Raw genomic sequence first — 13,255 nt, 5'->3', positions numbered from 1 at the left:
ATTTATTTTCACTGAGTAACCTTCAGAGCCCTTTTTAAATTCCTGACCTTATTTCTCTTTGTTTTTTCTTACTCAAGAACAAATAGTTGAGCTGCTAGTACCCGTGGAATACACTCAGATTTGTCTTTATGAGTCACAAAATTGCTGAGGACAGGGCCAAAACTCCACTGCTAAGAGGGGACACTGCTTGAAAGTCACCCCCTGGGCTGCCAAGCCACTTCTTTGAAGTGCAGAAAGACTTCTGGAGTGGAAATAAATGAATTTGGTTATGGAAAATCTTCCTTTGTTCCCTCCTTTTTTGCTTTTCTTTTTTTCAGTTCACTGATAAAAGTACTAGTGTATAACCTATGGGAGGACATCCATCCTTTAATAATTTTCTGGTGCCCAAATCACAAGAGGTAGCAGGCAGACTGATTTCTGACAGGTCCCTGGGAATAGCAGGTACTCAACATGTGCCAGAGAATCTTCAGAAAGATTTGTGGCCAAAATTATTAAAGCCAGGATGAATTACAATTTGCAGAGGACCTTTCAGTTAGTCTAATTCTGTACAGCAATTTACTTAGCTAATTTCAGTCATTTTATAGGATAGGACTCATTAGGTACAGCAAGCTGCAATATTACTGACCTCCACATGGTCTAAATCTGTGCAATCTGGGGAAAATTGATTCTTAGGCTTGCCTGTGAAAAATATATTCTGAAGAATCACAACAGGTTGTTTAATCTTGTCAAGAGAGTTATGTAAGCTGAGAATGATATACCGTTTCTTGATCTGTAGCAGTTTCTGTCGGTAGACTTTTGCCTTCACTGCAGTCTGATCATTTTTCCTTGCCTATCAGCCCACATTTGAGACAGTTCCAGTGTCACCAGTATCTTCTAATGGTATCCAGCTTCCTGGGCAGAAGCCAGTTTGGAAATCAATTAGCTGTGAGTATGACAACATATAACCAGTGTTCACTTCCTCTTAGTAAAATGACAGACAGAAGAACCCTTTTCTGGTTCAGAGGTTAGTCCCCTCTTTCTTGTTGGGGCAGTGCTGCATATATTTCTTTAAAATCATTATCAGCTTATTGTCATGCAGGAACCAAAGTTTCCCATTAAAGACCCACATTGTACAGACACAGACTGCTGCCTTTGAGGCATCAGCATCTAAAAAATGCTGATCATTGCAAGGCTGGGAATGTAAAAATAATCTGTAAGCAATATCATGCAGAATTTCTCCAAAATATGTCATCAGTGTATTTTCTTGTTGCAAATCAAAGAGGCATATTTCCTCCACATTTCTTCTCCAGTACTGCAGAAATTGTAGTGTTAGAAATTTATAATTTTCCTAGTTCTGCCCTGTTATTCTGATCTATGAATGGTGTTATCCCTTAAATGCTTTGCCCTGACAGTGATTGGCAGTGCTAATGAAAGTAATAACTCTTCTCTACTCAGTGTCTGGATAATTGTCAGCAACCTTCCACAACATTGTCCAACTCTTAGTTTGAAAGCTCTTCCCATCACCACTGTTCAGGGCTTAACTAAAGGGATATTAATACCCAAATTTCTAAACTACTCCCTTGGATGTTTACCTCTGGATACAGTGTGACAGACATTTTCCTTGATGACAAAACCTGTTCTGCTGATACTTCTGCTCTGCAAGAAGTTTTTCTGAAACATATGGGGAACAAAATGCAGGGGGTACCATGGGCAGTCTGTGGTCCCAGGTCCAAGGGTGGAAAGAGAGATGAAAAACATCTTAAATGGCTTGGACACTAGACAACAACTAAAGTCACAGTTCAGAAAGCAGAAGCCACATAGCTTTTTTTATATCAGACTTGTAAAATAAGTGGTGTTGCAAAAATGTCCCTATAAGTGTAAATGCAGTGATTCAGAGAACATGGGACATGCACAAGTTTATAAGACATATAGTGTTTTTTAATTCACATTCTGATTGCCATGGCTTTTGAATACACTTTGTCACGTTAGTAAATTCTTCTCTGCAGTCCTGGGGGCTGAAATTTTACTTCACTTTCTATTAAATTTATGATTCCATACCAACTGGGTTTAGGAGCTGAACCTTACAGGAAAACTAAAAATTGACCTGAGATAACTAGAGATCCATCAGGAAAGCTGAAACTCGTTTATGTTATCACACTTTGGTCTCCATGACAGTAGCATATTTCTGGACTTGACTGTACTGATTACAAAAATATTCCTCTGACATCCAGTAATTTAAGAAGGTGAAATAATTTTAGAGAAGAGCAATAAGTCATTTCACAATATCTACTAGAAATGCCAGTAGATACAGTGTTTTTCAAATTGGAATATTGCACATTTTGCCCTGTTAGGTGCTATACACCTAAACTATCAACAGTGAGAAATATGTGTATGTGACCACATTTAATATATGCACAATGTCTTGTGATTGTAAATAAGTCGTCAGTAACCTGAGAAACTGTGTCAAAAGCATTTTTCTGTCAAGATCTTTTATTTTTAATTGTTCATTTCACAAGTGCCACCACAGTTTGCTGGCCTGGGAAGAAAAGGATGGAGTAAAAAACCTTGGTAATTCCTGATAAACAGGAAGTTCCAGCTTGACTATCTTTCTCACAGAAAGCAGCGAATTAAATCATCTAAAATGAAAATAGGGATTTTATTTCTAAGGGGTTATTTCCTCAAGACAAAACAGGAACATGCTGTGGTTTGCACTGAAATTCCTCTTTGAAGCACTTCCTTTATTACTTTCTCAAGAACTTTGTCTTTTTGGTTTGATTTTTAATGTCTCTGTACTAAATGCAATTCATCATTCATATATATAATTTCCCTTATTTTCAGCTAAGAGCTGTCTAGACTGTGGAATAGATAAAGGCGGCCCATCCATAACAGAAGAGCTTTCCTATGACGTCTCTTTCTCAGAATCTATTACAGTCCTACCAAAAACCCAAGAGTGGCCAAAAAACCAGAGGTTCAAAAAGGAAGACTCGGCTTTGCCAGTAAGTTTCTTCTCCATATATTTCCTTGATTGTTTTCTTTAACAGAGCAATTTCCTGCTTTATATCCCCAGCACACTGGAGTTAAGATACATGATCTGGCCTTTGCAGTGTGTGCTTTGTAGAGGTTTCTCAGTGTGCTGCCTGCTGCCTGTGGTTGTTTCCAAAAGTTAATATGGCTATCCAAGGCAGGTTTTTACTTGTACCTGTCATGAACATGTGCACCCAGATGAGTATGTGTAACTCACTCCACAAATATTGCATCATCCACAGTTTTTTCACACAGAAATAAAAACTGCTTATTGGCATTAAAACTAACTATCATTTTCATTACTGGTCTGCTTTCTTACTTTTTTCCTCACAGATTATCTGTCTTTGTTAACATAGGGATTTAAAATTGCTCTGCAGATGAAGGGAGGAAAGCAAACCTTAGTCCTGCAGCAGTACTGGCTGTTTCCAGTCAGTATTGAGTGTATTCACACTATAGGAGATACTACATGAATTGTTCAAAAAAATTTGCCATATCATCCAACCAGGCATGCACTGAGCAGTTGTGTCATTATGTGGAATTATTTCATAAAGTCATGGAAGTCAGTTTTCTACCTATATCAGCCCTCGCTACTTCCATCACTGAAAACTGGAGCATTAATTTCCTGCTTCCAATACCACCTCTTTAGTGACATGTATGAAATAGCTGTAAAGTATTTGGGAAAATTGCCTCAATGTTATGATGTCCTGAAGTCCCAGACTAATCTGAAATTGTTACACACAGACATTGAATTATCTGAGAATTAGTCAGTTATCCATCTCAGATTCCACCAAGGAAAAAGAAGCTGAAATGCAGAAGTAAGCTTTTATGTTGAACAATAAGACACCAAGATAAGCTGATAAGACACACATATCTTGTGTGAGATCTCTGTGCTTTTTTTGTGTGTCTTTAGTTGTTTCGGTTGTTTTTTTGTGAGGATAACTTGGTGTCCTGTGGAGAGTAAGGGTATCTCTGCAGTCATCATGATTTTGGCCTTTACTACAACACATTCACACTCAAATTGTTCTGTGCAGCAGCACAGACAATTAATTCCCAGTTGACAGAACAAGGAAACTGATGACAAAGAGGGAAGAGAAGATGCTGGATTGAGTATCATGGATCTGTGGATTCATAATTGATTAGCCTTAGAAAATGCCAGTGTTGCGCTGGAGTTGAACTGCTCTGCATGCAGGACATAATTTTGTGAGCTCAGAAGACCACACAAGAAACATGCCAGGTCATTGCAGAATGTTTCTGAATAAAGTCAACAATCATAGCTATTGATGTTGGCCTTTCCCTTACTTCATCTGCTGCCACTCGTCATATTTGGTTTTTCCCATAATGACTCAGACTGTAATGGGCCTCAGCAGAAAAATCATCTCTTGCTCTGTTACTGAGCAGTCACCTACATTCAGGACTGTCTCTCCTTCCCCATGGTGGGACAATGAAGCTACACTGGAGGCTGTGCAGCATCACAGTTTTTCCAGAGTGGGTCTGACAACGTAGCCAACTTCACTGATGGTTTGTACAGAGCTGCACAGAGATATTATATATCATAAAATAGCATGTACCCTGCTGCAGGGAGTCCCCTGACTCCTACAAGAGTCAACTCGACATCCCCAGGAGCATAGGGACTTCCCCAAAGTACATGTGATTTCTGCAGTGTGGGACCATGATCCATGTGACTTAGTTGAAGATATTACAGAACTACAAGTCTGAGTACACTGCACAGTTCCACATAGAAAAAACATCACAAAATATCAGACAAGATCCTTAGCCAAAACGCTAGTAATCTAATTTCAGGATAGCACAGCCTCCTTCAAACCTGCATATTACTGTAAGAAAAACCACTGGAAAATTGTGACACAAGACAGAGAAAGACAGTCAGCCTCAAAATTTGTATTAACCACAGCATCACATCATAGTGACCATAGGAGTCAAACAGCCACTGTGGAAAATCTTTGTAGTACCCTTTTTAATCAGTTTTGCAGTGCTTAGGAATTTTTTCTCTTTCTCTCCAGAAAATATGTGTATATACTCTGAGTTTGGTTTTTTTTTTTCTTTTTTTCAAGGTTGTTTATTGCATTTTAACCACTTTTTCACTTTTTACATCACTGGAGCCAAAAGGTGTAAATATTCTTTAGTATTTTATGTCTTCAGAAGGCTATCCTCCATAACAGTGGAATTGCTGCATTCTAAGGAGGGAATATTCTGGGCTAAAAATGCCCCAGGCAGCATGTAAAAAAGTTACTCCATTCCCTTCACTCTTTCTCCCTCAATTATTGTTAACCCCTACTTAAAGACCATATGCAGTCTAGTTTATGAAGTCCTAAACTACATGATCTAGGAGTCCTTTGTACCCTTTTCCTTTTGAAATCTGGTGTAAGTTTAGGTTTTGTTTTGATTTGATTTAAGGTTTTTTGTTTGTTTACCTTTTTCTTAATCAGTTTGACTGGCTTAATTTAAAGATTGGTTAAATCTTTTGAGTCCAAATTTGTTAAAAAAAAAAAAAAAAAAAAAAAAAAAAAAAGAACTGAGCTGAAATCTCCAGAAGCAAAACATTACTAGAGGCTGGGTTTCCACTCAGTTCCCTAAAGGAAGGAGATGCTTTGTAATACTATTTATTCATGTCTCTAAACAATTCCTGGTTTAAATTACAGTAAATTTAAAAAAACATACAATACCAAAGATCCTCAGTTCTTTGAAAAGCATGTTTTTTACCATGACTTTATTATTATGTCTAACAATTACGTCAGAAACTGATGGGTGTTTGTTCTTTGTGACATTTGTACAAATTCATCTGCCATGATGCAACATTCCTGGCTCTGGTTCATGACACTGAAGTTTCTAAAATATGTAGACATCTTCACATGCCCCCAAATTACCCAGTATCATTTAGTTCAAGTCTACTTGAATAAACTATCTGTTAGTTGCTGGGAGTCCTATGTTTCTAAGCTTTCTTGAGTCATAAAAAACACCACAAAGTTGGCAGGTTGGCTTCTACACTAAGTAATTTTGCTTCTGGGCTTTTCCTCAGATCTTTAGTTTGAACTCCCCTGTAAGACCTCGTAAATTAATGGCATTATGCAAAGCAGGCATGGATTCATTACACACACACAATTGATATAGAACCATGTCCATGATTAACTGTGTCAGCCACTTCAACAGCATTCAAAGATGTTTTGGGGAAGGCAGAAGCAGAGCAAAATACTACATCCTGCTGAAACCAGGAAGACTTAAAGAAACATGTATCTCATTTGTCCCAGATGAAGTACAGGCACTGAGGTGCTCCAGCACCATTTCCCAGTGAAACTGCAAGGGAGCACGATGAGCAAGAAGCTCCATTTTATGTTCAGGTGGATACAAGCTATGTCACCATACCAGGCCAATCTACAGGGCTACAGTTTGTCACTGTAGAACACAAAAGAAAGACTCCAAATATTTCAGAAGGCAAAGAGCATAGAAAAAGAAGTCTTTATTGTCTAATTCTTACTACCTCTTATAAGGTGTTCTGATACAGACTTAACATGATTGGTGAATAGGAATGACACCTCTCTAATCCCATTGGTTAACTAAAGAAACATCAGAACGCCACCTGGAGAAAGATTGTTTTGACAAAGGATAGTTGTTTGCCAAGATTGTTTTGAGAAGAAACTTCCTTGAGAAATTTTTCCTTAGGAAAAAGTTAGCAGCTGCTAGCAGGCTAAAATCTCTCAGACCCAGAAATACCAGGCCCACAACAGTTCACCTCTTTATTGTTATTCATCTACCTGAACACGACCTCCAGTCACATAGGCGCATCTCTTTCAAAATTTTCTTCCTGTAAAATTCACTTCCTGTAACTTTTGAGCAAATAAAGATGAGACCCACCTCTGCTGCAGAGATTCATTGTCCGGAAGAGCCGTTTTGGACTGACGGAGGTGGGGAACCTCTCTCCCGAGGACATGAAAAAGATCCGCTACCTCTCCCTGATCGAGCTTACAGCCTTCTATGACGCGCTGGGCGTGGAGCTGAAGAGGAACCGTGTGGAGAGGGTGCGAGGACGAGGTACTGTGTGTGGCATGCCCTTTGCAGTCACCTTCATGTCCATTAGCTTTGAAAGGAGATGCTTATGAGGCCATGTTCTCTCCTTTTCACATTTGTCCTTACTATTTTTAAGAGAATGGTCTTTTCGGAGTCCCTCTCACCGTATTGCTGGAGAATGATCAGAAGAAGGTTCCTGGAATAAAAGTACCTCTTATTTTCCAAAAAGTGAGTATCTCTTGGCCTGCTTGGCCACTAGGATTTGCTTTTCTATTTGCATTGACACTCTAGTCATCAAATAAGAGGAGTTTCTGACAGTCATTAGAGACTGGCAGGTGTCTACAGACTGAATTTTGTGGTTTGAAAACTTTGTGACAAGGAGAGAAAATCTACTCCTTTTTTGATTGTTTATTTGTGGTGGGCACCGTTTTTGATTTTTGTAATTATGTGATGCCACACAGGAAACTTTTGGGAAAAAAAAAGTCTTTCTGTTTTCCCTTTTTCATTAAAATAGAGAAACAAGCAAAATAATGTGTGTGCAGAAGTTGCAGAGATGTGTTGTCTCAGGAGATATAATTAAATCAAACCATAGGTATTACTTAGCTACTGTTTCCAGAATGGAAGTGATATCTTCTCGTTGAGGTTTCTATGACAGGTTTGTATGACAAGACAGGGGTATTTAAATGAGACATTTGGCCATAGAGGGATACTCTGTGGACATCTTGAAGGCATGTACACAGGCAAGTACAAGTGCAATTGCACAGATTTACACAGGCTTGAAATGGAAACAGAATTCCCTGTAAATACTGACAAAAGGAGAAGAGAAGTGTTATGACATGTCAGGGGAAAGACTGACACAAGTTGAGCATTTACATGACTTTGCAATTAGCTCCACTGCTGCCCTATCAAGATAAAACCGGAAATTAGAAGAATCAAGGTTAGGGCAGGAAGCAGGTCTGATGGTGAAAATCCGGAGTATGATTAAATGCTGGAATTTTTTTTTTCCTCAATATTCAAAATAATGTAAAATCAAACCTTGGAGTTTTTTCTTTTCTATTCTTTTTTTTTTTGTTTTAGTAACCAATTGGGGTGGAAAGTTTAATCCTGTATTCACAGAAATTTCAAAATAAAATATCCTGGGATCATTTTCTGATCTGAGTTCTCAGTTCCAAAAAACCTATGTTATCTATAAACATTTCCATTGTGCTCCTTGGGGCACACTTAAACATTTCTCATAGGTTATTTTTCCTTGAAAACACTATTGTGTTTAAGTGTTTCATTAATACATTTATGTGTTAATTGTTCTACAGCAGTGCCAACTCTCAAGTCAAGGACAGAGAGGCCTATTGCATTAGCAGTTTTCTATACTCTGCATACTCCTTACTTTAGGATCAGGACTGTGGAGACAAATTAGGCAGATACAAGCCAGCTGGATTTCATTAACTGAATCCATAGAAATGTATTTTTTTCAGATTAGCTTAAAGGATACCCAGATTGAAAAGAAAGTCAGGAGTATTCTTAAGCGCTTCTGAATATTTTCCTTTACTTTTTTGTCTCTTCTGTCAGCTGCTGCTCAAGCTTGAGGAAACAGGTTTGGAAACTGAAGGAATTCTGCGGGTTCCTGGATCTGCCTCCAGAGTCAAGGTATACACCCAAGCCAGTTTTCTGTCTTCTGGACCACAGACTCTATGTAAAATAATACAGCATACACACAGATTCAGACTGCACATGAATACTGATCTGTGTAGCTCAGCATTCCTACTCCTGCCAGTGAAAGGTCAGATTAGTTCCTGGGAACCAATAAATCACAGACCATTTGGTCTATAACTTTACTTTAGTTAATATTCTATATAAAGCGCAATCTTGATGTCAAATGTGATTTTTCTCCATAAAACTTTGAGACATCCTTTCAGTTTATCTCTGTCATCCAAAATTGCTGTGATCTTATCTCTATTCTAATTTATTTCAGAAATGCAGAGTTCCTAAACTGAGTGAACATCAGATAAAGATCTTATTCTATGTAATTTTAACCTCTGTGTCATTTTATTTTTCATTTATCATCTGTGATCTTGTAATTTCATGTTCCAAGTGAGAGAAATTTGGCCTCTGTTCACTGCTGGCAGCCTGAAGTACTGCATTTTCACAGGCTATTTGTGGGCTATGAACACAGTATAATTGGCACCCAATAACCTGACACTGTGGGCCAGTAATATTTGCAATTGTTTTTCCAGACCAACTTCATTCCAGGAGCTGGAGGAGGCAAATTAGAAAAACAAGGCAGTTTTTTGTTTGGTTGGGTTTTTTCCTGGGCTTAGTAGGGTCTATCTCTTTCCCATATTTTTGCTTTTCTTTTCCGTAGGCTTTTTTTGATCTGGTTTAAGCAACACCTTACAGTGCATTCTACTGCCACTTTTTCATCTTCAAGGAAGCTAGTTTCGTGTGCTGAGGCAGGAAGTCTCAACATTGTGGCAGCCACACAAATGTTGGGCATTGCTAAACAATTGGGTGGGCTGAGGATCGTAAAAAATGGTTGAAGAAGAAAAAGTAGCATTACATGAAAAACACCAAAGATAGGAAGCAGCATCCCAACTCCTTTGACTCTGTGCGTTGATAAAAGTATGCAGACGCTTGAGAAGTTTCATATCTTGTATGAGGGGACCCGTTAACTTGCCCTGTACTTTTCAGCTTCCTCATTTTTTCTTACAAATGCTTGAATGCTATTTCACACAATCTCAAATTTTTCCAGCCTTCCCATGGAGATTACACAGCAGGGCTGTGCTCTAATTCAATTATTTTCATACTCTTCGCACTGTACTGTATCTTGCTCACTTCTTTTTCACAGCCTGTATCCTAGGAGCTGCTATGAGATATGACTTCATATGCAACTCTTCTATACTAGATGTTAAGTTAAACTGCCCATATGAAAGTTTTAAATTATTTGAGTTTTGGTTTCATTTGAGTCTGGCCAACAAACCAACGAGCAAGAGAGAGATTTTTTTCAAAGCGGATCCAGATTTCATCCTTGAAAAGCCTTCATGCATTATTATGACATTAGGGCTTGAGGGCACTCAAACTTTATTTCAGTCTTGTTTGGAGAAAAGGCACATGGAAGTGATTAAAGGTTACTCTTCTATAAAATAAAGAATAGAAGAAATTAATACAAGTTTACCTCTGTAACAAAAGCTGCAGTGAACCAAAACTGTATGGTAGTCTAGTGAAGGATCAGTCATGTTAAAAAAATTGCAATACATATTTTAAAAGTATTAGATGCATACATAGATACATGTATATGAGGCAGAAGAGGGAGGGAATTGAGTGTATAAAATTTATGCTTACCTGTGTGAAGTTTATATAAGTGTATGTGTGTGTGTATATATATATATATATATATATATATATATATATATGTTCGTGTTTTCAAAACCTTGCTTTCTATTTTTGTGGCTTTTTCCTAGTTCTCAGCAGAAAAATGTGGAGTAGAATTCTGTCCTCTTGTACTTTTGATGAGGTGAGGATTTCTGTTCCACATTTCCAGTCAGTTACAGGAGAAAATTCAATCTAGGTGTTTGCATCGATTATGTGCAAAGGATGTGAATACAGAGGAAGCTGAGATACCCCAGATTAAAAGCAGTAAAATGTGCTAGTAAAAATGAGACTGTAACATTTTATGCCAAATCCTGAACGACTTTCTACTTCCGTCTTTGCAACCATTCTACTTCATTATGTGTGACTATACTTGATATGTAATTTCCTTCCATTCATGTGAGACGTGGCAAACAGAATTCATTTTTAAAAGCTTTGCCTGAATGGATGAACTTTTTGCATAATATTAAAGTACATCTGACAAAATCATGATCTGAAACCAAATACTCGCTGCAGATATATTTTGTCATAAATGGTCTCATAAAAAGCAGCAACAGACTTCCTATGGATAGGACAGTGTTTTGCCAGTAATAATTGTGAAATCTGCATTATTTATAGATATCCTTATAATAAAATACTGTCCTTCAATATTTTTTACTGAACAATTTTTTGAGGAGCTTGCATTTTTCAAGGAGTGATCTGGGTTTGAAGCCAAATCCTATTCCTACTAGGAACCTTGCTGAATATTTCCCTTTCACTTACATGCTTTTAGCAGTGGCTAGTGACCCTCCAGAACTAAACCGACCTCTGTTACGGAGTAAGATGCTGCCATTGGAGAATAAGGGGATTAAATGTGAACCCAAAATGATATAATCATCAATTCTGTCTTAAAACCTGTCCTGTGTTTTTGGATTTTTATTTTTTTTTGGGGGGGGGGAGGGGTTTATGCATTAAAGTTTTTCTAACAGTAACAGTTTTGTATCTTTATTTTTCTACAATTTGACCAAATCTAACTATGATTAGCCTTACATAAAACTTCCTTTCAAAGATAGGAAGACCTGAATTTTAAGCCATTTGCTCCAGGCCCATGAATTCAGATGATCTAGTAAGTTCACTGGCAGTGAGGAGGAAGCACCATTCCTTTGTGACTTAAAGGTCAAAACCTCTGGAGAGAGTTTTAAACAAAAAGAACAGTTGTGCTGAGTTTTCTGCTTCTAGTTCTAAGACATTGCACAAAATTGCCTTGCTTTAAGACAGTTCGAATTGTTCACTGGGAGAAATCTAGCTGTAGCAAACCCAGTTTACCCTGGGTTGCCAAATATCTGCAGGAACTTGCCTTGTTAACCTGCTCTGAACTCCACTTGGCTGTACCTTGGCTGTCACTGGTTTTAGGGCTGCTTTAGTTCAAATGCTGTACAAACCTGCCTGATGCTTGTAATTTCTGTAGTGATCATAAACGGCTGGATCAGCAGCAATGGCTGAAGGCCAAATGTTTCTTTCGTCTTTCAGAATCTCCGTCAAGAACTTGAGGCAAAATTTTATGAAGACACTTTTGACTGGGACCAAGTACGAAATAATGATGCAGCGGGACTGCTGAAAATGTTTATTAGAGAACTCCCAAGCCCACTCTTCACAGTAGAGTATCTGCCTGCATTCATCACGCTAGTAGAAAGTATGTGGAAATGGAGTTAGTATGGACCGAAAAAATGCAAGAGTAGACATTAAGCTTTTTTTTTTCTCTTTCTGAAGTATATGGAGAAAAGTCATGTTAATTTTTTTCTCCCTCTGAAGCAGTGTTTTGCCTGAATATTTGAATTTTCTGAAAGATTTTGTTTTCAAATGAGAAAGGTGTCTGCATTCAGCTAATAGCACAGGCTTGTTATGTGAACAAAACAACTGTTTAATGTAAAATTTGAAACCTGTGAGTAAACAGTGACTGAATAATGACTTTCATATATAGATTGATTCACATTAACTGTAGGTTTCACAAATGAAAAATTCTGCAAGGTAAACTCAAATGACTGTTTTTTATCTACTGGACCTATTTTATTTCTGTTAAAGTTTATGTTGAGGTCAGACCATTGGTACAGAGATATGTGTGACACAGGAAGGTTCAGGCAGCTGGGCTTTGTTTTGAGTGTACATACACTCTCTCAATCTCAGTACATTTTGTTCATTTCTCTTCCAGGAAGAATGCAATTGTACCTTGCCATACCTATGACTTCACTGTAAAGTCACTTGAGCTAGGACAGTCTCAGAATGGCAAGTTTATTAGCAAATTGGTACAGAAAACTGAGGATCTTTACATAATAGATTGCAGTCATGCTTTCAGTGTCTCCACGAGTAGCTTAAAGGGCAGAAGGAGGTGACCTCTTCCATAACCTTCACATACCTCAGTATGCTCCTTGTGAGTCCCAGGCTGCATCCAGTTACAACTCAGCAGCTTGGAGAAGGCTGAACAGGAGATGTCTGTGCAGAATAAATTGACTTAATAGTAATAAAGTGACAACAAATACACAGATATCTAAGAGAAACTAGCAGGGTTGTTACTGTGTAGATAGAATTTTGTAGTGCCTTGTGTCCCCGTGTGACAAAGATGATGAGGGAAAATCCCACTCTTTAAGGTGATTATATATTTGGGGGAAGTGTGTGGTTAATCATCACCTAAGCATGCTAGTCTCAACCAGGCACGAGTTGGTATTTCTAGAACTGCTGACACACAAGGTTTTTAGAACAAACCAGTTGCAGTTGGGATTTCAAAAGCATTAATTATTCATGTCCTTAGAAATCTCCAAGATCAAGTTACAACTACAAGCTTTGCATCTGTTGATCATGCTGATGCCTGAAGCCAATAGAGACACAGCCAAGG

At 38.1% G+C, this 13,255-nt stretch overlaps 1 protein-coding gene across 3 annotated transcripts in view; it reads left to right on the top strand.

The window, feature by feature from the left end:
* ARHGAP28 (Rho GTPase activating protein 28) overlaps positions 1–13,255 on the top strand; it is a 77,023-nt gene that overhangs the window by 51,008 nt on the left and 12,760 nt on the right. For all 3 annotated transcript variants that reach the window (XM_083870029.1, XM_083870028.1, XM_083870030.1), the window contains exons 4-10: positions 837–924; positions 2,818–2,975; positions 6,882–7,047; positions 7,160–7,251; positions 8,590–8,667; positions 11,896–12,058; positions 13,172–13,254. In XM_083870029.1, coding sequence (XP_083726155.1) covers positions 837–924; positions 2,818–2,975; positions 6,882–7,047; positions 7,160–7,251; positions 8,590–8,667; positions 11,896–12,058; positions 13,172–13,254 — 828 coding nt within the window. The remainder of the gene's footprint in view (positions 1–836; positions 925–2,817; positions 2,976–6,881; positions 7,048–7,159; positions 7,252–8,589; positions 8,668–11,895; positions 12,059–13,171; position 13,255) is intronic.

Source organism: Zosterops lateralis, assembly GCF_965231275.1.
Source record: "Zosterops lateralis genome assembly, chromosome: 1".
NCBI classification, from domain to species: Eukaryota; Metazoa; Chordata; class Aves; order Passeriformes; family Zosteropidae; genus Zosterops; species Zosterops lateralis.
This window is presented reverse-complemented; position numbering and strand designations above follow the sequence as displayed.